This window comes from Augochlora pura, chromosome 2 (assembly GCF_028453695.1).
Source record: "Augochlora pura isolate Apur16 chromosome 2, APUR_v2.2.1, whole genome shotgun sequence".
NCBI lineage: Eukaryota > Metazoa > Arthropoda > Insecta > Hymenoptera > Halictidae > Augochlora > Augochlora pura.
In genome coordinates, this window is record NC_135773.1 from 8,565,838 (window position 1) to 8,592,835 (window position 26,998).

Sequence of the window (26,998 nt, forward strand, 5' to 3'; positions counted from 1 at the left end):
TTGGGTGACCGACGACGTACGGAGATGAAAATGAGTGAGGAAGAAAGTGAGAGAAAGAGAGAGAAAGGGTAAGAAAGAGAGAGAGAGAGAGAGAGAGAGAGAAAGGGTAAAAAAGAGTGAGAGAAAGGGTAAACAAGATAGAGAAAAAGGGTAAAAAAGATAGAGAAAAAGGGTAAGAAAGAGAGAGGAAAGTGACAGAAAAGAAGATGGCGTCGAGTAAAAGTGACTGGTTCAAAATACTCGGAGAAAAGGCTACGTCTACGTGGAAGTACGTCTACGAATACGTCTAACGAAAGCCTAGCTTCCGCTCCAACAAACGATCTAGCCATAAAGACGTCTATCGTCAACAGTCTTGGGAACGTTCTATCGGGAATCGAACGATATAATATACTCCGCGATGGCGATCGCGCGTGCTACGCACTCATCTTACGTCATGCAAGTTAATAACATCGCTATGATACGCAGTCAATCTAATACGTGTAAATATAGGAAATGAAAGCTTCCTAGAGACTCTCAAGCTAGATTACGCCCATGAAGAACCGTACACGGCGAAACAGAGAAAAGAAAGAGACCGATAGGCGCTCGCGAGCACACCGTTTATGAAACTGTGTCATTATTGCATAGCCGTCGAGTGGGCAATTCCCGGTTGCGTTTCTTCTCGCTCTCGTGGCAGAGAACGGGTGCGAACGGGTTTTAGTATTTTATTTATTTTTCGAACGCTTCCAAAAAGGTGGGTAGCGACAAAAGTGGAAACGACAGAGATTGAGGGGGAGGGGGGTTCGGTGGGCGATAATTGTCTTATAAGAGAGTATCGTTTTACCGGGTCCGTTTACAAGTCAAATTTTACCTGGATAGTTCGTGGCAGTGGTTCGGGCCTTGTCGTAGAGCCAAGCGTTGGTTCTGACGAGGCGTAATCCTCGAGAATAGTCCGTGGCCGAGGTACACCACTGTGACCTCCCTTCAGAACCAGTAGTTAGTACGCATAGCAATGCAAGCAGAGGAAGTTAACGATCAGAAAAGAAACTCGAAAGTAAAAGGATAATCGCATGCTTCGGTACGCTGTTCGGTGATCGAAACCGTGGTACACAATATCTCTCTCGGGGGCGGTTGGATTATTTAAATGAATTCGATCGAGCGGTTCGTCGACGCGTAAATTGTTACTCTTCGTTTAATTCTATGCTAAATATTAAATGTAAATAGTAAATCATCGAGCAATTAGAACAAGCTACAGACTCCAGTATATAGACTCCAGCTGATAAAAGATGAACAGAAATGAGTACAGTCCATTGATTTCAAATTTTTGATACATTCTGCGCTTTGAAAATCAAAGCGTGGATTTTGCAATTTTAAATTAATTCCTTCGCAAATTCATTCATTCTAAATTTAGTATTTTACTATTTTCATCGTCTAGAAGCCATTTAATTATTTTTAAAGAACTTTATCACATCTACTATTTTCAAGCTATAGTTTGTCCTAATTGCGCACACTGTATAATTACACAAAACTGTCGTTCTCGGCTACACAAGTGCAGAAAGAACGCTAATTATACACTACATGCTGTACGTAGCAAGAACTGTATTTTTACTGGTAATTCTTTGAACATTACTTTAAGGGTTTCTCTAATAACCGAACTATGATATAAACTACATCTAAAAGAACGTATATTAATAGGGATTGAATGATTCTGTACGTCGAAGTTGATTTCATTTCGTTACTGTTGGCATCGCGTTCGTTTTGGTACTCGGGGGATGCATGCAGTCTGTTCGTTATATTTTTACGGACAGTTTTAAAGTATAGTCTCAGTTTCGAATGACTACAGGAGAAGAAGAATCGGAGAGTAGTATAATAGATATCAGATTAATAAAAGAATGCAAAGCGTACCGTGGTTTGCGAGTAGTGTTCAATTTTTATAATGACCGCAGATCGTGCGTGTTAGGAGAGTGCAATAAGTATCGAAAAGAATTGGATATGTACAACAGAACGTAGAGAGTGAATTGTTCAAAGTTGGACCGTCTTAATAATATATTTGTTCTTTAGCCATTTCTTCCGGAAGAAATAGTTCCGGTGATGTTATTTACCAGAAAAGGATACGTTATTTCCAAAAAATTAATTAATTGAACTCAATACAATATACAGTGATTCCTGTTAATATTCGTACACTCTTCAAAATGCAATAACTTTTTTAAAAATTAATTTGACAACTTGAATTTTGTTTAGATGACAGAGAGGTCGTAATAATGTTTTTATTAAATTTATTACTGTTCAGCTTGCATTTTCAGCACTTTAATTTTCGTTATAGGCTCAGATAAAAAAAATTAACAGACGAGAGTTTTAACTTTCTTTTGCCATTCCAAGCAATAGCACTATTTAAAAAGTGTCCCTCTCATCTAAAAAAATTCAAACGGATCATTTTTAAAAAAGTTATCGAATTTCGAGAAGTGTTTCAATATTAACAGGATTTGCCGTATAAACGTAAACCCTTCCTCGAAAGTGAACGAAATCCAATTTGTTCCCAAAAATCCAATTATTATAATTATTATCAACTATAAATCCAATTATTATAATTATTACAAAATATAAATCCAATTATTATAATTATTACAAACTATAAATCCAATTATTCCGACGACCCACTTCGAATTTCTCACCTCATATAAAGATCATGACTGCGAGACAATAATTAAATTCCTCGAACGATAAAATTTGGAAAACATTTTCGGCGATAAGTATAGTCTACGTACAATTAAAAGCTGAAAGATCATAATATCGAACGAAACTGGGGGGGGGGTAGGATTGCATTCCTTCTCAAAGGGACCAGCATGCAGTCTCAAGTGTGAGATTATCAAGAGGAAATTCCGTCCGTGGACAGATTTAAGAATTCGGAATAATCACGTGTCTTCGTTGCTCGAGCAGACGGAACAGATAACCAACCGAGCATAGGTTCAGAAGAGAGTTTTACCTTGAGCAATATCGGATCAATAAATCCCGATGTACACGCACGTCTTTCGCACAGGTGGAACCGTTTGTTTTTTTTATTCTTTTTTTTCTTTTTGTCGTCGCACGTATCGTGGCAATGTGCGCAGAGCGAAACATCGCATCTTATCGTAAACGGGGCGCACGACGGTTCTCGTTGCAAGGGGACGACGATTTCTCTTTGGTCACTTACCTTCGTCGACGGGGGCCCGGACGACGTAACGTCGTGATCAGCAAGTATCGACGAGTTGTTCTCGTCGACGATTATTACTTCGTACTCGCCGTCGTCTTGCGAACCGGCCTGGCTCATGATACCGCCGCTCCCTGGGAACACAGTTGGATAGAGTGACAGGCGGGCCGTCTAGCCGTCGTTATCGGGGCATAATCATTTTCTTGCAAAGCACATGACATGAACGCTGATGCGATCGACGATTGCACTCGCGTGGAAACTCTCCCGTCCGAGGGACGAGAAAGAGGAGTCTAGCAAATTTGGTAGGAATCTACTAAAAATTCGCCTTTGCGCGGGCAACCGAGACTTTTTCATCTCCTCCGTGTTTAAAAATTTGTTCAATCAATGATCTAGAATGATGGCGTAAAAATAGCTAATTGGAGTGCAGAAATGAATAGTCGAGTATTTGGATGTCCACGCAACGTGCAAAGATTCTTTCGAAATTAACAAAGACCATTTTGGTAATCGCACATTTTTTGCACGTTATCTTTATGGTCCGAGACGTCGATTGCATCGTGTAGGAAAGGAGGTCAATTATAGTGCAGGAATCTCCAAACGGATGGGACAAACGAAGCAATAGGTGTGTCATTAAAGCATTCAAGACTGCTCAACGATTCGAAGATCAAAGAAACTGTTCCACAGTAATTGATACTTTAACAAACATATCTCGATGGATAAAATCTGATAACAGCTTCTCATTTCTTCGAATCGATCTCTGAAATCATACGTGATTACTATAGCGAACATAAGGAAACAATCGATACTAGTCACTTAAATTTTAATCACGTGTTCAGTAATAGAACTAATTTCGCGAAAGTTATCGACCAATGATAGCAATATTCATTATGTCGAATTCTGTAAATATCGCAAATTGAATTTTAATCGCGTGTTTAGTAATAGAACTAATTTCGCGAAAGTTATCGACCAATGATGAATTTTGCAAACACCGCAAATCTCCGAGCGTTCAGATAAAATCGTTGTTAATTATAGTTCTGTTTTAAAAAAAGACTTTAATAGCCTCAGATACAACTGCGCTCCACCGAACATGCAAACACGTTGATTTGCTCGCGAAATGGTATGCAATTGGTGCGCCTTTTTCCGCATAGAGAATTTCAGTGCAAGAGTTTTATGCGTCTGAAGCGATCAGATAATAGCCGCTTAGTATATCTGAACGGCTGCGTTGCATAAACATTAGTTTTCTAAACAGAAGTTTCGCGATCGAAACGCCGATTCGCGGACACTTAGCCGACTTGCAAGAGAAGCTTCCACGAGCGAGCTTTATTTTTTTTCAGGCTGCAAAACGATTCGTTCGACGAATTAAAAACATCTCTTTTATTTTAGTATAAAGTGAGCTAGTTACGAAACCATGAGGGAGCGTGAGATCAACACAGTGACATTCCTGCGAAACAAAATTGCTGCTGGGAAACGAAACCATAAGGACAGTATTCTGCGCGTGTGTGTCAATGTACGTGCACGTGCATGTGTCTCTGTGTGTAGAACAAACCTGGAAGCCCTTTCGGACGAGACACTTTTCACTTTACCAATTTTCATTTTAATCAACCTAATACGCATCGATATTTTTTTAAAGATATAAATATGTATTAAAATTTATAATATTAGGTCTTTTATATTTGTAAATAGGAGGATCAATATTTTTAAAGTATCGAAATAAATAAGCGTGAAATAAAAGCTGTACATAGATATTTCCCTCATTCCTTTAATATTGCGGCGGGTAATGTATTTTAAATTATTCAGCTCATTTGCCTCCTCCATTATTACCTGAATTTAAAAAAATTCTCTTTAATCTCACAAAGGGAATTTAAGAAAATTCTGTTTAATTCTCACAAAGAGAATTTAAGAAAATCCTCCTTAATTCTTACAAAAAGAATTTAAGAAAATCCTCCTTAATTCTTACAAAAAGAATTTAAGAAAATCCTCTTTAATTTTCCCAAAGAGAATTTAAGAAACTGATGCGCCAAACGAGGAATTGTCTGACAGCAGACTCTTGCATACGATGCAGGAAATGATCGCGTTTCATAATGATCCTCAGTCTAACGAATCTTTGCTATTCGAGCAAGTGTCTCGTCCGAGCTAGGCTCGTGTGTCTCTTTACCAGTGAACAGCTCGCATGCGGACAAAAAAAGATCGCCACGTCAAGACCATACAGAAACGGATAACTGAGTAGAACGGAAAACGGAAGACGAGTAACAGAAAAATGTCTAACAGTAGCATAGGTGGTCTCCGGCAGAGTGATAGAGACAGAGAGCAAGAGATAGAGAGCAATAGAGAGAGAGATAGTTATAGTTCTGTTCGAGACGGCAATAAAATGAAAAAGAAATTCGAGCAGGCGAAAGAAAGAACTCGAAGGCATTCCGTGGAACAACGTTCGGGCAATCGAGTTACCTTGCAGACCGACACCGGAGTTTCTATGACAGAGATTTCGGGGCTGATCGATATGCTTTTGAAGCGTATGGTGGTGATTGTTGTTATTGTGATGATGGTAATGATGATGACGATGATAGTTATGGTTATTCGGATGATGGTTATAATGATTACTGTGGTGATTCGGGAGATAATAGTTGGAGGGGGGCTGGCGGTTAGAGTGCCTGGCAGCCGGTAGCGGGTGCTGGTGGTGGTGCTGGTTGATGTGGTGGTTGGCATTGACATTGGCATTCGCATTGGCGTTAGGGTGAGATCCCGGGAGGAACTGTGGGTACACGTGGTGTGACCACTGTGGAAACAGGGGCCGCCCTCCTCCACCACCATTCCCATCTGCTGAGGAACCACATTTACCACGTTACCACCGATATTCTCGATCGCTAAGCCCTCTTTATCTGTCGTGCATTCTCTCTTTATCTTCGTGTTGCGTCGGCGAGATCAGAAATTTAGGCGTCTCCGTACCCCAAAGTCTAGCACCTGATCTACCTTCAAGTCTAGGACATGATCCACTCTCAAGTCTAGGACATGATCTACCCTTAAGTCACCGTCACTTGTAAAACCATATCACAGCGTCATCGACTCGAATGAACCAAGTGAAAATATTTTACCAAGGAACTATTTATTCAAGTTCATATAATAGGATCTGAGACTCTTCACGAGACGCTTAAATTTTTGCTTCTCTGTACAGTTTAGCCTCAAACACTGGGTTTCACTCTGTCTGGTGTGCAACCATTAGTTTAATGAGAGATAATACCAATTAATGAGAAATAATACAAATTAATGAGAGATAATAGAAATTGATGAGAGATTAATCAGAAGCCAGAGATAGTTGGATTTTAAGGAGGACTAACCGAAGAAAGCTACCACTGTTACCCATCGTTTAATCCTTTGCACTCGAAGCCATCTGAACTGCAAATCTGAAGTAATTATCCTGGCTCATAGTATTTCCATTCTATGTAACAAAGTGCACTTCTATGCATACGAAATTGATTCTTCTGACATATAGCAACAGTTTTACTGTTTAACAATTCATTAAATCTAATCTTTATTAGTATAAAAAGGATCTCGGAACGCCATAAAACAAGTTCAGTGGCGCCACAGTCACCACTAGAGTGGAAAGGGTTAATATTAGTATCTCGCAGGACATGTAGTATCTGAGAACAACCACTCTTTTCCAAGATCACCTGCTTTTAATATTACATATCTTGGTCTTTATGTACCCATAGCAATTAGTTATTCTAGCATGATCTTTAGATAACCTCGGTTCCAGAAACTTAAACTAGATCAACGTAATTCCTGACTTCAAGACGACTCTGTTTCTTGTTTAGATATTCGCCCCTTGGTTAACAGTGGTGAACTGGAGAATTATTGTGTCCGGCAGTATGTTGTTAAGCAATCGTGACAAATGTTTAAACATTCAGTTAATTAATGATTGATTAGTATTCTTTTTAGTGGGATTCAGAGGTTGAAGACGTGCCACACTTTTCAAACATTAAAGCGCTGAAATTTTTCACAAGACAAAGTTGGTACACAATGTCATCGACTATCATCCGCAACGAAATGTGAGTAACATTATTGATATTAATAATTATTTTCATTTCTAGAGCGAAACTCAGTACATACAATGATAATGAACATGTTTTACCTTGCACACTAGCTAATTCACTCTATTATTTCAAAGAAACATAAAGTTCTAGATTCAGGAGCATTGCATGGTTTATAGATCATACATATTGTTAATGCACAACATTTAATTGACACGTGTCACCGATTAGTCTGTTTTAAAGTGACACTTCATGTGATTGATATATGTTGATCACTGTTTATTATGCTTTGTAGTTATACTATTGAATGTATATCATGTTGAAATTCCTTCAGGGGAGAAATTGAATGTATTCTAATATAAAAGTAATAATATATGGCATAATAAGAACGTATCCGAACGTAAAAAGAAAGTGCTAATGCATTCTGCAAACATCAAAACTCTCACTGTCAGATACATATAAAATAGTTCATACGGTGCAATTGAACATGCGCTCTATTTTGTGTGTTTGTGCTGTTGTTTTGAATTTGCAGCTACACAATTAAAGTGCACAGTGTCCCATGTTAGCTACATATTTGCACATACATTTGTGTTATGTATAATACTTTTATCTTCATCAATTAATTAACAGAGTCTGCAAAATATTTGAATATACTGATAGTAAAAACCATTATAATGGATCATATTTAAAGAATTACATTTTTATTAATCACTGAGAAAATCTGAGCAATAAGCTTATATATTATAATTTAATATAATCTGTATACATATAGGATTATGTAACAACACATTCTTGTATTATAGAAATTGATTTTGAGAAAGATAGAGAGAAAGAGAGTGAGAGAGAGAGAGAGAGAGAGAGAAAGAGAGAAAGTGAAATAAATTCCAAGATATATATATCTGACACGTAAGAGTTTTGAAGTAATAACTAGATACAGTTAATTATTAATCTTCTGTCAAAGAACAGTAACATTTTCTGTGTACAGTTTGTTAGAGGGTTAACACATATATATGTTTGAAAAACTCAACATGCATGTTCTGAATATCAACATCAAGTTAAGTATTCCTCGCATGTCTGATCAATGCATCTTTCCAAAAGCTCCTGTCGCCGATATAACTTTCTATTTCTAATTATCAGATCAATAAATGCTACGCAGTTTGTTACAAATGATCATATACCTCAAAATACTGTCAACAATGTTAATGTTATGAGACTGTTAGTTGTGTGAAATCAAAGATTGCCTAACAAATGTTCAATAAGTATCATTAAAGAAATGTTATGTATTTCTTTGTAGGAATGAACTGTATAATAGGAGAGCAGCGTTATATCTTACCTGATGGACTGCCTGGTCTCAAACCAGCGCCATTAGTCTGTATAGTTTGAACTGGGCTTGGTGGACGTTGTGATATTGGTGGTTCCAATATGTCACGATATTTTGATACCATTAGTACAGAGATGAAGTAAACTATAGCCAGGGACAGAAACTGGGCCTGCTTGGTTTCTTCCTACAATGACAAAGATGATGCACCCTTTACTATCAATAACATGACATTCAGGATTTAATGGATTATAAAACACACATATAGGTATGTATAATAGAATAGTACCCATGAGAGAGTATACGCATGTACTTACAACATCTCTGTATATCACAGCTCTTAAACGGTTCACATCCATGTCTTGTAGCAATTTCTCCGGATCTTTAACGGGGCTTAATTGATGGGCCAGATTATCCACAATGTTCTGTAGGGCATAAAAATACCGTTTTATTCGGCTGTTAAGCAGCTAGCATCGATGATCACTGTGAATGCTATTCTTCTATATGATATGGCTCTGGACAATTATGCATTGTGTGCAATTTTTGTCGAAATATCGATGACAGTAATACACATTCTGTCTATGTAAATTAAATTTGATCAGATGAAACGTACCTTGGGTGATGTTTGAGCTCCTCGTATGAGAGACTGTATGTGCTGTGATTTATTACTAGTACCAATCTGCCGACCTAACATGCTGTACGATCTGCCACGTTCTTTACACTCTAAGCAGTTTCTAACAGCACATGTACAGACCTATAGAAGCATTTTCATCAGATGAATATAACAAAAATGTAGAGTGTAAAAGATGGTGTTCTATGTCACACGTATACAAGAAGCAAATATAATATTATTACGACTATTTTAAACACTGCTGATTTTAAGGACTATCTCTATTCATAAGAATACACTTGTATACTACTAGAGTGTTAGGGTTCAGGTTTGGGAACATCTCGGCACAGCAAAATTCCATAATCTTTGTACCTTTGTGTCTTGGACTTAATCGGTTCCTTTGGGCTTTGCAATCAAATTATTATTCTTTCATTCTATTGTTATTATCGATTGTCGTTTATAAGTTTGACCATCTACTGTTCTATCAAACATAAATATGTACGTGTACAAAGAATTAATGTTAAACAACAATATTATACAGGGTGCTTGAAATATCTTATCTTTGATTCGATTAAACGTCAGAATAATATGAAAAATAATTTTGAACATTTCTTCTAAAAAGTTTAAAACAATATTGACAATCTTGTACATCAAGTGACTACGACCTTTGAGGAAATATTTTTGATCTTTACACCCTGTATATAAATAAAACAATTCTTCTATTACATTCCCAATATACGTGAACCTTGTCTTTCACTAACGAATAAATTTTAAAGAAAATCGTCGTCAATCATAAAAGAAAAGATATTAAAATTGTAACAATACTACTACGAGGTGTGTGAAAGACGAGGCCAATTTGGAATCGGTGTTAGTGTTATCTATTGACAGATATCATTTGTTGTGAAGTGCAGCAACACAATGAATCTAATCAGTGTGCATCGCAAAGGTTTAACGTGATTCTTCTCGAAGATGTTTCGCTTCGTTTAATTGTATAAAAGAGAGGCAACAAAACCTCGTGGAAAGTTCTTTTCGTAAACTATCTCTGAAGATAAAGACGATAGAGGGAGGAGATCTTTACAATCGGTGGCGAGAGTCGTGTGTTTGTTTGAGAAATTAAATTACTACGTGGACGATAATACAAACCAGTCGTAAACACTGCCTGAGAATACCGCCACTAGACATATTCTTCTCGGCCTCCAGTTCACCGAAATTTAAAGAGCTGGCGAAGATAAGTACATCAGCCATGTTGACTAGTCTTTGCAGAAAAGAAACCGCTACCTCAATTGGCATCCCCTGAGTTGGTTCAATTACATCCAATTCGCTCTATGAATATCCAAGCACGAATTAAAAAAAGGATCTCCGTAAATAATGAAACTCATCGTCTGGTTACACTCTTTCTATAGTAAAGTAAAAGGGAAAGTCGATAAACAGCTGATACATACGTTCGGCGAGGTCGCTGATGCTAGAAGTGGCAACAATCCTCCGCAGGCAATAATCAGATTGTCGGCCAGCTGCGAGATCAGGTGAACAGTGTTAACAACAAAAATTGCGTTCTCGCTGCTGTTCACAAAATCCAACACTGACTTCGTCGAGTGGCTGGAACACGTTAAAAGTCTCGTGTCATTCAGGTGTGCTCAGAATAGAACGTATCTCTAAATATCTTAATTTTCAAAGTACCATACCTTCTCCAAACTTGAATGTCTGTCTCTAACGAGAATAGAACATCCGAGAGTAGTCTTTGATGTATGTAGGACCATTTGAACTCTGGTATTCTGAAAGGAGGTCGGGTCGGTCCTGGACTGAACATTGGTCTCGTCGAAGGATTACCTTGTTTGGCTCTTTTTGATTCTGCAACAAAACGAATCTCATTAGCACGAATGAATAATTGGAAAACATCTATCGAACTCTAGGATTTACTTCGCCGAGCCTTCGGATGGCTGTACCTTATCCAAGTCTTCCAGACATTTCAAGATCGAGAGTTGAGGGATTAATTCGATGTCTTACCAAAATGATTGGGGTCCACTTGCGTGGATGTTGAGGCACTCCTTGGTCGTTTCTGGGGTGACGATGTTTTCCGCAAGGGTACAGGTAAAGAAGGAGGTTCGTTACTGTTTGCGTTCTCATCAGCGGCCGTCTCGGAGGGCACAGCCGGCAGGCTGGATCTGCGATGGGTGTCGACGTGATCCGGGACTACGTCGTTCGCTAACGAGCCGTCCCTCTCGACCACGGCAGAATTAACGGTTTGAGGCACATCGTCGGGCATATTTTTATTTACATCACAGACCGTAGATATTGTTGGAATTTGCTGCTTAGGATTTGGCACTTGCGTCACATTATCTACAGAACTTTGTATATCGCTATTACTACAAACACTATCAGTTACCTCTAGCTCGTCAGTTCTCACTGGAATGTCTGACTTATTATCACTTACGTTAGTAGAAATAGTGGACGGCTCCCTTGAATGTTTGTCAGTTACCTTCTCGTCGTCGTTATCATTAATAACAGCACTTTTGTCCTCCGTTACAGAGTCCGCGGCGCATTTCTCACTACTTAACTCGCTAGTCACTACTGATTCCACGTTCACCCCCTCTTCTACTTCTTCTACTACCTTCTTCTCGCTGGTTTCCGTACTTTCTATTACGCTAGTTGAGCAATTGGGATTCTTTGAGTTCTCCTCGGTATCGTTCTCGCTGACCTCGGCCTCCACGGTCACCTCCTTCTTCGGGCTCCCGGCCACTTCTTCCTTCTTGTCCGTGCTCTCTCCAGCCTTCTCCTCAACCTTCTTCTCAGCTTTATCTTCAACTTTCTCTTCAGCCTTCTCTTCTGTCTTCTCTTCGGTCTTCTTCTCAGCCTTCTCTTCTACCTTCTCTTCTGTCTTCTCTTCTGTCTTCTTTTCTGTCTCCTCTTCTGCCTTCTCCTCTGCCTTCTCCTCAGCCTTCTCTTCAGCCTTTTCTTCAGCCTTCTCTTCTACCTTCTCTGTAGCCTTCTCTTCATTCTTGTCTTCAATTTTCTCTTCAATCTTTTCTTCATCCTTCTCTTCATCCCCCTTTTCAGCCTTCTCCCCAAGCTTCTCCTCAACTTTCTCCTCAACTTTCTCGGCGTCAAAATCTTTGCTCTTCATGTCACCAATATTCTCCTGGTTCTCCGTGGGCGTTAAGTACGCTTCCGAGGTGTCGCTGTCGACCATTTCCCGGTCGTTCTCCAATTGTAGCTTCTCGATGTCCTTGATAGTCAAAGGTTCCGGTGTCTCACTGGCGGACGTCGCGTTCTCTGTAGCAACTTCCTCTGTCGTGGCAACGATCTCCGTCGTGGTTTCGTCTGTTGTCTCGGTTTTCTCGGACACTTCCGCGGTGCTGGCTGCAACATCCTCCTTGTCCGCTATCTCCGTCGCGTTGGGCTTCTCTTTATCCTCCTTGCTCTCCTCAGGAGCCACAGCCTCTTCCTGAACATCCGGAGCAGCTTCGGACACGCTTTCAGTTTCTTTAACCGCAGTTTTCTCCTCTTGCTTTTCCTCCTTCTTACTTTCTTCTGCTTGTTCAGTCGGCGCCGGTTCGACAGCTGGCTCTTCCAGCTTCTGCTCCGATGGTTCCTCCTCGTCCTCCTTCAACGCTTCCTGCGCTACCACCGTGTCAGGACTAGAATCCTTAGCTTTCTGTACCTCGCTGTAGAAGTCGCTGGAGCTCTCGATCGATATTACTTCGCTGGCCTCCTGGGTGGTCGGCATGGCCTCGCTGTTCGCTTCTTCGAGGATCGTCGGCGTGTCCGTGTGGACTTCCCGCGCTGTCGTCGGTGTCTCCGGCTTGTCGCTCAGCCTCGAGTCCAAGGATATCACCTCGCTGGACTGCGGCGTGTCCATCGCCTCGCTGTGCGACTTCACGATCGCTGGGCTGCCGTCGCTTTCGGTGTTGTCTATCGAGTTCAGGTCGCAACTGCAGGACTCTTCCAGCCGGTCGTTGCCTTCTGGTGCGTCGTACTCCTGGAAACGATATCTTTGATTAGCTAAAAATAATCGGGAACCTTTGGAGACTCTAAGGAACGACTTCCTAGAAATGTTATAGGCGACAGGAAAAATACATTTCGGATCTTCTATGACTAATGGACCCAAGAATCTCTTTCGAGGTTATCCTAAAGATTAGCTTAACGAGAAAATGACAGACGGACCTTGTAGTTTCTTTCAATGTGTTGCTGGTCGTGGTTCTGTTGGTTGCCCCAGGGCGACGGTTTGTTGTACCCATTATTCCCTGAATGCTGCTGATCCCAGCCCGAGATAGTGCTGATCGGCCTCTGCTGTCTCAACTCGGGGTCCGTGATGTTATCCGACCTCTGTCGTTCGTAATGTTCGTACATCTGGGCGAACTGAAGCTTGAATTCCTCGTAGGACACCTGAAACCCGGAACATGTATTCGAGAACATAGTATAACCGATCCTTGGACGTCGCCTAAATTTACCTTGGAGTGCACGATGGCCAGAGTGTCCACCCACACACGCCATCCGCCGTACTCGTGCTTGATCGCGTGGTGCAGCAGCATCCGGAACAACGAATACACCATGTCCGAGATCTTCTGCTCCTCCGTGTTCTTCGGATGGATGTATGCCATGGCAATCAGCCACTCCTGCCACACGGACATCTGCAGCACCGTGCGACGGTTCTCGCGGTTGTTGTTGCAGAGCAGCGTCATGTCCGAGAGGAACAGCTTCTTCACCTCCAGCAGCTGTTCGGTTTGCTTTGATTGTCGTATCAGTGTCGCGACTACTTTCAGTATCACTGGAAGGAAGTTAAGAGTCAGTCAATAGTATTCATTTGAGGTTTAGTTTAGAGGAAGAAGGATTTTTGAGGCCTTACTTGGGTTCTCTAGTCGGGAATGGGATTCTGGCTCGGGGTGCCTAGCGTAGAGGATCTGTTGGCTAATGTGCTCCGTCATAATCTGAAAGAAACGTTTCAGAAATTAATGATGATACAGAACGTGCCATAGTGACGTTTTATAGGGAGTGTCCTAAAATCATTCGCAATCGGAAATGAGGGCTTCTTGAAGTCATTTCAAGTAATTTTGTCCTTTACAAAAATTTTCTTTGACTCAGCGTTAGCGAGTTATTCAAGAAAAATGATAGTCAATGAGAGGTGAGATCAGCCGTCGCGCGACGGCCGAGCCAATGAGCGGAATTGGGCGTCATCCACTCGTGCGTTCGCCCGCCCAGCGCGCGCTAAGCTCATCTCTCATTAGTCAATGTTTTTCGTTAATATCTCCTTAACGCTGCCTCGGAGAAAATTCTTGCAAAGGCAAAACTTACTGCAAATAACCCGAGGAACCCTTCCTTCCCAATTTCGGGTCACTTTTCTGACACGCCATATCGCCGAATCTTACCTCGTATAAAACATTGTACGTTGGCAATGACAGTGTCTCCTCGTTCAACAACAGCCGCTCGGCCAGCAAGGTGTAGAGGTTGTGGGGGCTCATCACGTCGTACTTCCGCCTGCAACGAGACCGTCATGTATTTCTGCCGAACACAGGCTTGGGTCGTTTTAGTTACAAGGTACTTGCTCATACTTGTGTGTACTACGACTGAGGAAGAAACCTAACAACTTAAGTGCCTGCAGTCGTATTAGCTGGCTCTCCGCCGCCAGCAGTTTGAATATCGTTCTGACGCCTTGCTTCGCGTCGAAGGCGGGCACCATCGACGACGGGTGCTCGGACATCAACGATATAAGCGTTTGCAACACGTCGTGCAGGTTTTCGTCCTGCGGCAAGATATCACATCCAACGTACAGTACAACGAAACACCTAAGTTACCTGTGTGATTGCAGTCACCTGCCCGCAGCACTCCCCTATCAGATTACCTCGTGTATCGTCGTCAAGTAATTCAGAATGCTTTGGAGCTCGTCGTCTTTCACTCCGTTCCCGATCATGATCAGTTGTTTCAGAAATAACAAAATATAAGAGCGTATTGTCAAAATATCCTTCTGCTGTGGTCGTGGGCCATCTGCGTTTCATCGAAAGCACGACGGTTAATTGGTAAATAAATGAGGATGTTGTTAAGGGAACCACCAAACGAGTCAAACTGATGCATTTCGAAGCGATTCAAAAGAGACGAGGTAACATGTTTCTGTCGTAGTGAATCGTTGATGTCAATGTATCCAACGATACGTAAGAAATCAAGGGACAAGGTGTCCGCTCGTCTTCTCGGTTGGCGAGAGAATCGATCTATACACATAAGAGACCATCGAGGTCTCGACGACCCTCGGTGTCGGCGGAGCACAGGCAAGACGCGCTTTGACTGTTTGGTGGGTCCCGGTGTCAAAGTCGCCGGGAAACAGCACTCACCGAGTCCTTTCGGCGTGATGCCGCTCTTGGCTCGCGGATTGGCAACCCAGTAATAGTACTTAAGCGTGTGCACCGTTTGTAATACTGTGGAGACCCTCCTCACGTTCGAGTAGATCTGCGTGTCACTGAGAAACTCTGTGGCCAAGTACGAATAAAGCCGGGTTTGCACCGGCGCCGGCGTATATATCCAAAGAGCGGGATTAAAAAGGACGTGATCCAATAGCTGCCATGTTAGGAATGAAAAGTAAAACAACTACATCACCATAGATCTGCCTGTTCTTCGGACACACCAATCTAGCCGACTTTTATCAGTTTCCTATCCGCCCTTCCTTCTTTCTCATGGTATACACCTGCCGTTGTTGATACACGCGCGTACGCGTGAATCGTATTATTCCAGTTATTGTCGGAGATCGTCGCCGTGACGCGAGTCGGCTCGCACCAAATTTCCGCTTCGGGCGAACGAAGCGAATTTCCGATTTAGGGATCTCAACTGGGACGGGCAACACTGACGATCGGTGCAAGGGGTGGTTGTATAATAAACACGTGGAAAGCACACGGGGGGTTTGTCGAGGGTCAAGAATCGAAAGTGCCGATCAAAAGGTCGTCGATCGAAAAACTTCCACACAATGTTCGGAGAGGGCGAGTGGCTCATGCATCGGAACCAACGTCAAGATTCGGGGAAATTTTGAAGTCGGAGACGTCGCGCGATTCGATCGCCCCATTGGACACCGTGCTCTCTCTTCCTTCATTTCATGATGTAGCTGCGTATAGGGAACACGGTCCCGATCGTTGTGCGCATAGTGACAAAATAATCATAAGTAGCTTCCTCGAAGGCGGTATAGGCATCGTCGATATTACGAATACGAAGCGCAACGTTGTACAGACTCCAGTAACCGAACAAATGAAATGAACAAATTAATCTCGTTTCTCTCGGAACTTAGGAAACTCAGAATGTCGCAGCGTAGAAAAAGAGATAAAGATGGACAGACACAGAGAGAAAGAGAGAGAAAAAGATACAGAGAATTTGTCAGCGTTGCAAAAATAATATCGATAGGTTCTCACGCGGAAGCAATATATAGTGGTGAAAGAAATGGAGAAAAAGGAGAAATGAAAATGTTCTTGCGTAGCCATATTATGAAATCAGGAAGCCTAAAAGTCGGTAGATTGCATGCGATCCAAAGATTCGTTTTTTTTTTTTTTTTTTTAAACATAATAACAGTTCGTGAAAGAGTATGTAACCATGCTGAACGGATCAAACGGTGGGAAAACAAAGTATACACATATAATATAGAGACTAGAAACAGCGGCGCGGGCATTCACAGCGTTTTGCTACAGCGGATCTGTCGCGTTTAAAAGCTACTTGCAACGAATATTACAGAGAGTAAACGAAGGGAGGGGGAACTGTACACATGTCATGTAGTACGTTCGCGTCTCGGAAAACTTGCGCTCATGCTTGTCATACTGGTACAGGAGGAACAGGGATGGTTTGGTAGCACGGTTCGGGCGTAACCATAAATGCGTCACAATATACGGGGTGGATTCGGTTTCTCGGGGCAGACTTGCTAGAATATTTAATTAGGTTCTCTTGCTAGGACATCTTCGTGTGGACAACTACGTTCGGGGATACAAACCCTGATAAACCTAATACGGCTTTCTAAGCACACCTCGACACATCGAGTTTTGTTCCTCTAAATTGTACAAGTCGCCTAAAGTTGGGATCTGGTTTTCCTTGGGTATCTGTTAAGATAATTCATCCGTGTTGAGGCGACGCGAGAGATTATATTTGTGATAGTGCCTCGCGAAGGGGGATGACAAGCGTGCGTCGTCCGTGTATCGAGGGTGAAAGTGGTTCTCTCCGCGTTAAGTCACATTTAATGCGTTTTGTAACCCACGATACGATTTATATGCGTTTAAGTGTATTAAATGTCGCTTGCAACCCCAGCCCGGGAGGATTATCTTCATCCCTTGAATATGAATGAAGCGGGTTTGCTAACCGTATTAAATACGGTTTATATATATATTGATGAATAGCAAATGCGTTTCGCCAGCACATTTCCGAGCCGTTTTCGTCCCTAAATATGAATAACAGCCTTTAAAAAATAAATTTCGAATCATTTTACGAGCTTCGCGTTATCTGCGAATTTCACTTGGCAGGTTTACGATTCTTCTTTGCAAATGTTAAGCGTTTGAGCTCGAAGCTATTTTACAGTTTTGAAATCATTTCTTTGACTTATAGTATTTCTATTTTGTATGACTAAGTGCATTTATGCATATTAAATTGAGTCTTGTGACTGATATAAGATATACTTTTAATAATTTTTTAAATTTATACTTTGGTAATTTAGAAATGATTTTAAACCGTGATGTAACAATTTTAGAACCACAGAGTCATCACCAGAGTTCAAAGAGTTCAATGTCCGGAATTTTAATATCGTCGTCGATTATCGTGAAAAATTGCATCGCGGAAGATGGAATTATCTTAACAGTATCGGTCGATGTATACAGGGGTTTACGTACGATCTATTTTAACTAATTCGACAACTGTTGAACTTGTCTCCAACATAATAATTGTTCGGTATCATAACCTCGTTCTACGTTCGTGCAACTATAGCTCCCTCGACACCGACCTTTCGTGAACCTACGTCTATAACCACTGACTCCTACGTTCTATCCGCTGTTCGGGTTAACTTTGTTCTAGTCATTATAGTTCTAATTAGTATTTTAGACCGAACTCATGACTTAATGGATACCTGTTTCAATAACAAATCGCTGTTCGCGCTGAGGCAGGTAACCAGGTGCTTGGTCAGCTCCAGGAACGACGCGAGCACCTCGGTCGTCAAATGGTCTCTGCTTGCCCTTTGCAGCATGTAGCTAATTACCAAAAATCCTCTGTTTTGTACCATGTGTTGCTGCACCGTTTGCGAGCTCTCCACCAGGTCGCAAATAAACCCCAACAGTTTCGAACTGAAAATCAAAAAGCCGATATCAGACTCTGTTCTAGTCGCAATTCCAACAATTTTTTCCTGAACTCTCCGAATAATATTTTTGTCAATCTTTTGGTATTGCTTAAATTGTAGATCATTGCTCGAAATTCTTTTTAAAAATTTGTTAGGGAATTTACAAATGGTAGAATTTAATATATGATTATATATGCCGTGTGTAATAATATTTATTACGAGAGCAAAGGGAGAAATTTTAATAATCTCTAAAAGGTCACAGAGTGCAGAGTTGAGCAGAGAGTAATAATAAAATAAAATAAAATCGTACTCGACGCTACCGAATAATATATATATAATTGAATAAAAATTTTACTAGAGAAAAATTCATCTGAATAAAAATTCATTTAAATCAGATTTTATTCGCATAGGATTTTATACGTAAAATAATCAATTTTACTATATAAAACGATTTATTCCTTGCATATTTCTTTTCTCAAATATTCCATCGGAAATCTGCTATTTTCGAGTAAATTAACAAGAAAATAATTCGTATCAATAATAATCCTAGATAAATATATCTTCGTAATAATTCGACGATAAATACATCTCCGAAGCAGTTCGAATAATTCGCGATTCCGATGAAAAGTCTCTGTCTATTCCCGTCCCTCAATTACATTCTGATCCTGTGTGAGAGAGAGAGAGGTGGATGCTAGATTTTCTCGCTCGGATATTGACTCCGCGAATAGATATTGAAGGTTGAAGAATTACCATAACGCTGGATCTCGTTTCACATCGTTCGGTGCTATGCAATCGTAAGGCATATCTAGCTGGGAGAACAAAGGGAATAATACTTGAATGCCGCCAATCGAGTTCAGCGTACTGTGAATGGAATGCGTGATGACAGCTTTGACATCCTACAAAAGGATAACAGAGAGAGGAATTTGATTAGTTCTTTTTGATAACGCTGGTTCAGTCGCGGCGGTCTCAAAGCCCGCCGTATATACATATACGTATGTATATATACGTACCTGCAGCATCAGGGCGTGCGGTGTATGTACAAAATAGGAGACGTTGCCTTTCGGCGCGCTTTGCAGGCAAAGTTGAGAGTCCGTTGCCACTGGGTTGTACATGAACACAATCGCGTTTGACAGCTTGCCATCGTAAAGCACCTACAAAGTAACGGCGTTAGCAGCGCGCTCCTGGAACTCTTCCGCAATTAATCCATCACCGTAGATCGCGATTAACCTTTGAGTGTTCACGGTAATGCGCTAGTCTCAAGACGGGATCCAGTCTCTCGTGCATTTCCAGCGAATCGATTGAACGAGACCCGAGTCGAGCGTAAATTTAATCCGTCAATTTAGAATTAATTATCTTCGCGTACGATTTAAAAATTTGCATCGCGTCTTTCTGGTATACATTTTTAATTGTCATTTAATTATATAGAGAAAATTAAATTTAGAAAGGCGAATAAGTTTATATTTGATAAGTATACATATTATAGTATGCAGTATATAATATACCATATTATAATATACCGTATATAATATACCATATTATAATATAGCATATTATAATATAGCATATATATGAGCATAATATACAAGGTACATCCTTGATTCTTTATTCGCAACACAGTGAACATTCGAAGTTAATTCGCGGCTACATGGAACAACGGTAGCATGTTAAGTGACAAACGTGCCGTCACACATAAATAATCATCTCAAAGTGTTTGTTAGTATAAATATTCTACGGGAAATTCTCTGGGGAGGCATTCGAGGTCCATAGACGCCTATCTAAGTCCATGTATCCACTCGTCATCGTCCGTTGCTACGAATAATCGAACGACTCGCACGTCGATTAACGCAATCTACAAAATACTGTCACACTAAAAATGACATCAAATACCACAACAAAAAAGGGGCGCAATCTACCAAAAAAAAAAACTCAGCAAAGAAAACTGGAACGGTACGTGACTACGACGATGAAGCGTCGAACGAGCAAGCAATCGGGAGAAAACTCGTGACTACACGAAGAAATAAAAAAAAAAAAAGGATTTCGACAATGGTGTACGAAAACGAAGAAGAAAAAGAAAAATGTCACAGCAAGCAGTCACTCTCATTCGTCGAGATACAAACTCATGGGTGCCGCAGTAACGTCCAACAGTAAAACTGATCGTTCTGGGGAGAAAGACAATTTGTTCGTAGTGATGGTCGATTTTTATCGGGTAATTACCTCTGACGGGCTCGAACGCAGTAACAGAGTGATTAAACAATGTGCAAATCAAATGTAAAACGGGAGAAAATGAAAATAAAAATGCTTACAGTTTGCATACTTTGGTCCACCATGCTCGTGAGCTCCGGCTCATCACTCACCCTTTTGTGATTGTCTGGCAGGTTCAGGTAACACTCGTTGTCAAAACGAAACTGACTCTGCACGCCGAACAAAACACGATGAATGTTTAAACGGGGAGTGGGGGCTCGCAGAGAAACCCAAGCCGTAATTATTCAGACCGGAAGGGTGGAATCCCGGTTTCGGCGTGTCGGGTCGCCGGCGGATTTTTAAAATTTAAATTTAAATCAATTTTTCAAAAAACAAATACATTTTCTAATTATTCTTTTACGATGTCTATGGTAACTTTGAAAAACGCGAATCTCTGTTTTACGTGCACAAGATGCATAAACTATTTACATGTGATTTGGTAGATTCCACCGGCGACCCAACGCGAACGCAGAGATTCCTAAGAAACGTCGTTTTTACCTTATATCCAGGCCCCAGTCTATGCATCGCACATATCTGATGCGTGGTCAGAGCCTCGCTGAACAGATAGATCGCGCTCATTTGTCCGCAAAACACTCGCTCCTCGTCCAGTTCCGGCGTGGCTCCGATGTAACATTTGTCGAACGGCTGCGAGAAAGTTTCCATCGTTAAACGCTCCCTCCCTTTCTCGCGAGGAACGAAAATTGGTTGACAAACGCGCGCGGTCCGCGCGGCGCTTTTAATCGCGAAAATACGATCGATCCGAAATACACGAATTCACTTACATCGTTTGTCGAAACGAACCACGCCATTTCTGTGCTCGAAGCCAATTGACCGTTCACCAAACATTTAATCTCGCTCTTCGTCCACCTATTATATATGTACACTACGGCGATCATATACCACTGAAACAAATATTTACTGGTTAACTTGATGTTTTCTCGCTGCGGTTTGTAATGCAAGCTTGACGAAGATAATTAGTAAAAATTGTTTATAATGAGGGATAGCATCGAATTTGCAGCTATATTTTGTAGTGGAGATATTTATTTTCTTCGTCAAGCTAATGGTTAAATTTTATTTAGCTTAACCCCTTGCACTAGGATTTCTTTTATGTTGTGATGATTGGCACTTGTTTGTTCTTAATATATTCAAATTATTTGAAAATTTATTATTTAATATTTCAAACGAAAAATTCAATTTGTTTTAGATTGAGAAGAAATGAATAATATTCAAATCTAGTTTAATATCCATCATCAACTAACTTGTTATTATAGTGCAAAGGGTTAATTCGAGAAAAAATTCTACAGGAATTTTTAACAAAATAAATAATAGTCTTATACTAATAGTAATAATATCGCATCATAAAATATATTATTCGAAATGAAATATTGTAGTAAAATTGAAATAAATAGCTCAATATTCTATATAAATAAATAAGATACATTCAGAGAAACAGCTCCCGTTGGAAAAATATTATCTGCACGTTGCGCGGAGATAGTTAAATACGGCGTAAAAACAATGGCATAAAATACCCAGTACCATTATCCGAACGATGAAGAATTTATTTAGACGCTGACAACAACGTTCGAGGAAATAAATAATGCAGAGCGCCGGCATTTCTCGCCGTGAAAGAAAAGAAAACGAAAACGAAAACGTGACGCGATGAGATATTCCATTCGATTTTTCCAAAGTCGTGACGTACCTTGCGTGGTTGAAATTCATATTTGACACAATGCTGGAAGCCCTTGCCCTTTACTTTCATCGAGGTGAGGACCAGGCAGTTCCCTACGAAATGTGCAGAGTATCCCACTCCCTTGCTAGTTTTAAAACTGTAACAAGAAAGGACGATTATCATCTCGCGTTTATTACTGAATTTCCAAGATGGCGATGCGTGGTGCAAACACCCTTGCGATTCTAACAGCGTTTTGTTTTGTTTTTTCGGGGGGTGGAGAACATAATCGACGATGAAACGTTGCTTTTATCCGGGCCGACATCCAGGACGCGGCGATCACCGTTCGATACCTTTTTTGTTTCCGCCCGCGGGAACCGGACGATGTGTTTTGCAAATGGGAATAACGGTTGTCAACTGTATGGAAATCGAATTGTTTCCGCGTGAAAGAACGTGATTAAATTGGTGTAGGACGCGACGCGCTCCAATAGGAGCTTTTTCGCGTGAACTACGAACAAAGCTGCATTTAATCAAATCCGATACGTTCGACCGGTGGGGACCCGATGGAACGGGGGTTTCACGCATTTTTTTTTCTACCCGCTACTCTATTTTTTCGCCCGCGCGGGGGAGGGATCGGTCACGTAAGTGTTATAGCGAAATCGTCGACGCAGGTGTCACCGGCGACGCTATTAATTGACAGCACGCGCGCCGTTCGCACGGCGCAGAAATGTTTGTTAACGTCGAACCTAGCGAGCGCTAAAGATGTCAGACATCTGTTGTTTTATAGGGACGTGGATGTCTTGCTGTTTTTGGTATAATTTGTGCTCGAATTAAGGAACTCATTTCGGAAGTCGCTTCCTATATAAGGCTCTTTATAATTGCTGTTTTTGGTATAATTTGTGCTCGAGTTAAGGAACTCTTTTTCACAAATCACTTCCTGTAAAAGATTCTTTATAATTTTAATAATATTAAGATAAAAATTGAGGAATTTTGACTTGAGTAGCTATATTGTTTGTTGACTTTGATCATAGAACGATCTTCTAATTTTTTAAAAGAGAAACATTAATACGTTAAATATTGCGTTAGTCATATATGGGTGACGCTAATTTTTCCAAGAATTTATAACTAAATTACAGCAATGCAATGTTATGCGACTCTTGACACATATTCATCAATTTCTACAAAAATCTGTCATTAGTATATCACAGAAAATAATTCCTTCTTGCTCTTTTAATTCTAAACAAATTAAACTCCAATTCTTACCAAACAGAAATAATCTTCCATTTTGTCTAACCAAAAATTATATAATTATAACCGTTACTGAAAAATATATGATTTTTAACAAGCTACGTTATTTTTATATAGACCATATCTATATAGTATATACATATCTATAAATATTTATAAAAATCTATAAATATCTATAAATATTTATACATATCTATAAATATTTATAAATAGCTATAAATATTTATACATATCTATAAATATTTTTACAGTGTCAGAAAATGCCAGAATTTTGTGAATGACGGCGCAAATAATTATTGGACGAATACGCGTCAATGATCGAGCGGATGACTGGCGATCATTGCTCGACGAGCACCGCGCCGGTAATTTCAATGTAACCCGCCCGCGTAAACGATTCTTTAAGGTAGCGGGTGCCACTCGGGTCGAGGTGTCGAGTAGAGTGTTTCCCCGGGAGGGTGCTCGACGTAAAGAACACTTACCAGTAGAGGTATGGCTTTTCGCGTTCGATATTAACGGAGTTGATGGGGTCCAATCGGAACCACGTCGTGAACGTGAAGCCATTCTCGTGGGGCCACCTCGCGAGCGGCGGCAGGACGATTGCCTGGAAAGTTTTGTATAAACAGACAGAATATTAAACAATGCGTAAAACTTCCCGCTCGCGGCGCCGGTTATTTAATATTCGTGAAGTTACGTCGTTGTTTCGACTCGTCTGTCGCCGCGAATGAATTTCCGGTAACGCGATGTTCTTGCTTTGGTATTAATATATGACGTCATTGTGAACATTACAAAGAGACAGCTCTCGACGAACGTAAAACCCATCCAATTTTACTCGGTTCGAACGAGATCGTATTGTTCCGTTATGGATATTAAAATCTCGTAATAAATGTAGTTTAATGATTTGAATATTTCTTTTCGAGATGCTAGACTTTTTGTTTTTCGTTATTATTTGAAATGAAAAAGAAGATAGGAAATTCGATCTTTTAATTGGAGCTTGTAACGAAAATTTAAACAACGCGTTTCGCAGGTCTCTGTTGTATATAATAAAGAACTCCGAAATAATTTCGAGGCATCCGCCACGGACGAAGCCGGCCGAAGAATCAATACGTCATTCGATTCGACGGATTAAGTGCAAGTGGAAGTTCCGCGAAACAAGGCGAATTCTCTTATCGAAAGTTTGATAGAGTTTAGAATCGAGCTACGTCTACGACGTAACCGGGGGAGGGGTGGAACGGGGGGGATGAAAAACGGCGTACACAAACTCAAATACCGAGATGGAGAGAGAGAGAGAGAAAGAGAGAGAAAGAGAGAGAGAGAGAGAGAGAGAGAGAGAGAGAGGTTGGAGGAGAGAAAAAGTGACTTACCGATCCCTTCCTGCCGGGAAAACTGAAAAACACGTCGGGTCCGTTTCGTTGCGGCATTTGACGGAGAACGTTCAACAGCTTCGCCGAATGCCGTGGCTGCGGTTGACGGGAACAGAGAAAAACCGTAATGAAGACCGGTATATCAAGCGGCTTCGGTTTTATGGTTGGTCGGCTTCGAGAAGTACGCGGAATGCAATCTGGATTTCTCGGTACTGTATTGCAGTCGATCTAAGTACATTCTCTACTCGATTTATTTTATAGCTTTTCAATTTATAGTTTTGTCTCATTTTCATTTCACTTTATTTCTCTAAAAACTTGCCTTTTTCATTTTTATTTTTGGCAAAGTCTTATATTAGCATCTTTTTAATAGGCACTTGAATTTTTTACATTCCGTAATAGCAATACTAAAAGTTCTTCCAAGGTTAAATTAATTTTATATTGTTTGAATTGTAGTTTTATTTATGATTATACGTTTTACTTTCTTTTTCTCACGTAATCATTGATCATTTATTTGCTATTACTATTATATTTTTATATTATATTAGAGATACGAAAAATCTAGATTGCATTACTACGATGCTTCTTTCATTTACAGACTGCGGATTTTTATGCAAAAATAACCAAAATCTGTTATTTCCTAAATAACTTCAATAAATTGAAGTTACTAATCGACATTTATAGTTTCAAATCATTTCTTCACTATTTTATATGTTAGAAATAATTATAGAGCATTTCTATGACTGTCTTATTAAAAAGATCAATTACTGTCGCATAATCTATAAATCACTGTGGAATATCCAGTCAATAACTTTAATTTTAGTCACCTTATATTTTTCTAGGTATTTCTCTTTCAGTTATTTCTTGTATTATTTCTTAACTCTTCCTAAGGCTATAAAAGCACATTTTATTTCTCGATTTTAACGCTAAACATTTCTTTTCTATTAATGTTCTAATATTTATACTTAAAAGTCGATCACTGTACACGCTATTTTATTTTTCCAACGCGCGCATAAAATCCGCAGTCCGCCGATCGGAACCGCCACAATTGATTTCCCCGTCTGCCTTACCCATTTCCCTTTGACAGCTTTCATAGCGCCGAACAAAAGCTTTAATTCCTTCACGGTGATGCTGTAGCTGGCCAACACTCCGAGCATATCGATCAGCAGATCTGTAGAGGAGGCGATTACTTTCGTAGACACGACCGATATAGGAGCTCTTTGGTTATATACAGCGTCGTTCGGGATTACAATCGCCGGGATAAGGACTTACCTGCGACAACGGTTTCCGCGCACGACAGCCGGTGCAACACGTGTTCTATCAGGCTTACGTCTGTACAGGCCTGCAGATTCCGCACGCTTTTCCGCAGGATCGCGATGAAGACGCTCCATATCTCGGCCTGGAACAAGAGAGAGAGAAACGGGTCGAAACGTCAGCGAATCATGTCCACGGAAAAATGCAGATATTAAAGGGATCATCGGGGGTGGTAGCTAGCCCTCCTGGTAACCCCTGGGACACGTGTAATTTTTCAGCGTTGTTGAGGACAACCCGCCGGGGATTTTATTAAATTCCATGGCGCGCCGCACCCGCTGCGGCTTTATAGATATTCCGATGGAACGCGGCTTTTGATTTCTCCCGAAAGAACAATGCGGTGGAAGCTCGCCGGGATCGCGATCGTTCTGGCCGCAATACGTTCACTTTGTTAATTCCTCCTAGGTACGTTCTACGTAAGTTAGTGTACTTATTTTATAATTAATATAAATTCCCTCGCGATTGCAACAATTATTTTACGAACACCGTGAATAAATGATTAAAACATCCAATTAAAGTTCAATTCGTGTTCATAATCCTTGCAAAATTAAAGAGAAGTATTTTATTAGATTAATTCCTATGAGCTGCATAATTGTTTTTAAACATCATGCTTTTATATCCGACCTGTCTTCGCAGAATTTTTCATATATTTTCCAGCTAACAAGCTTCGAGCGCAATTTCCGAAACTTCGCCCCGCCGCTGTTAACTTCGTTCACAAACACACCCTGCATTAGGTTTTTCCCAAGGAGAACGCCTGAGTGTCAGAGCACGCCGGCTACCGGCA

The 26,998-nt window shown here is 40.6% G+C and overlaps 1 protein-coding gene across 8 annotated transcripts in view; it reads right to left on the reverse strand.

Annotated features, from left to right (window-relative positions):
• The window catches only part of Rg (A kinase anchor protein rugose), a 147,225-nt gene extending 120,924 nt beyond the window's left edge, over positions 1 to 26,301 (reverse strand). For 3 of the 8 annotated variants that reach the window (XM_078196090.1, XM_078196087.1, XM_078196085.1), the window contains exons 1-27: positions 26,176 to 26,298; positions 25,974 to 26,074; positions 24,907 to 25,002; positions 24,025 to 24,146; positions 22,331 to 22,457; positions 21,414 to 21,533; positions 21,130 to 21,276; positions 20,694 to 20,801; positions 19,401 to 19,541; positions 19,141 to 19,286; positions 18,184 to 18,397; positions 15,434 to 15,686; positions 14,950 to 15,092; positions 14,654 to 14,850; positions 14,477 to 14,585; positions 13,957 to 14,038; positions 13,562 to 13,878; positions 13,275 to 13,496; positions 11,118 to 13,089; positions 10,796 to 10,961; positions 10,556 to 10,709; positions 10,257 to 10,436; positions 9,117 to 9,257; positions 8,821 to 8,928; positions 8,519 to 8,690; positions 3,167 to 3,297; positions 848 to 958 (exon numbers count right to left, since the gene is read on the reverse strand). In XM_078196090.1, coding sequence (XP_078052216.1) covers positions 848 to 958; positions 3,167 to 3,297; positions 8,519 to 8,690; positions 8,821 to 8,928; positions 9,117 to 9,257; positions 10,257 to 10,436; positions 10,556 to 10,709; positions 10,796 to 10,961; positions 11,118 to 13,089; positions 13,275 to 13,496; positions 13,562 to 13,878; positions 13,957 to 14,038; positions 14,477 to 14,585; positions 14,654 to 14,850; positions 14,950 to 15,092; positions 15,434 to 15,686; positions 18,184 to 18,397; positions 19,141 to 19,286; positions 19,401 to 19,541; positions 20,694 to 20,801; positions 21,130 to 21,276; positions 21,414 to 21,533; positions 22,331 to 22,457; positions 24,025 to 24,146; positions 24,907 to 25,002; positions 25,974 to 26,060 — 5,766 coding nt within the window. In that variant the 5' untranslated portion in view covers positions 26,061 to 26,074; positions 26,176 to 26,298. Of the gene's footprint in view, positions 1 to 847; positions 959 to 3,166; positions 3,298 to 8,518; positions 8,691 to 8,820; positions 8,929 to 9,116; positions 9,258 to 10,256; positions 10,437 to 10,555; positions 10,710 to 10,795; positions 10,962 to 11,117; positions 13,090 to 13,274; positions 13,497 to 13,561; positions 13,879 to 13,956; positions 14,039 to 14,476; positions 14,586 to 14,653; positions 14,851 to 14,949; positions 15,093 to 15,433; positions 15,687 to 18,183; positions 18,398 to 19,140; positions 19,287 to 19,400; positions 19,542 to 20,693; positions 20,802 to 21,129; positions 21,277 to 21,413; positions 21,534 to 22,330; positions 22,458 to 24,024; positions 24,147 to 24,906; positions 25,003 to 25,973; positions 26,093 to 26,175 lie in introns of all 8 variants that reach the window. The other 5 variants (XM_078196092.1, XM_078196089.1, XM_078196088.1 and 2 more) reach the window with 5 other exon arrangements.
• Positions 26,302 to 26,998: the final 697 nt, after the last annotated feature.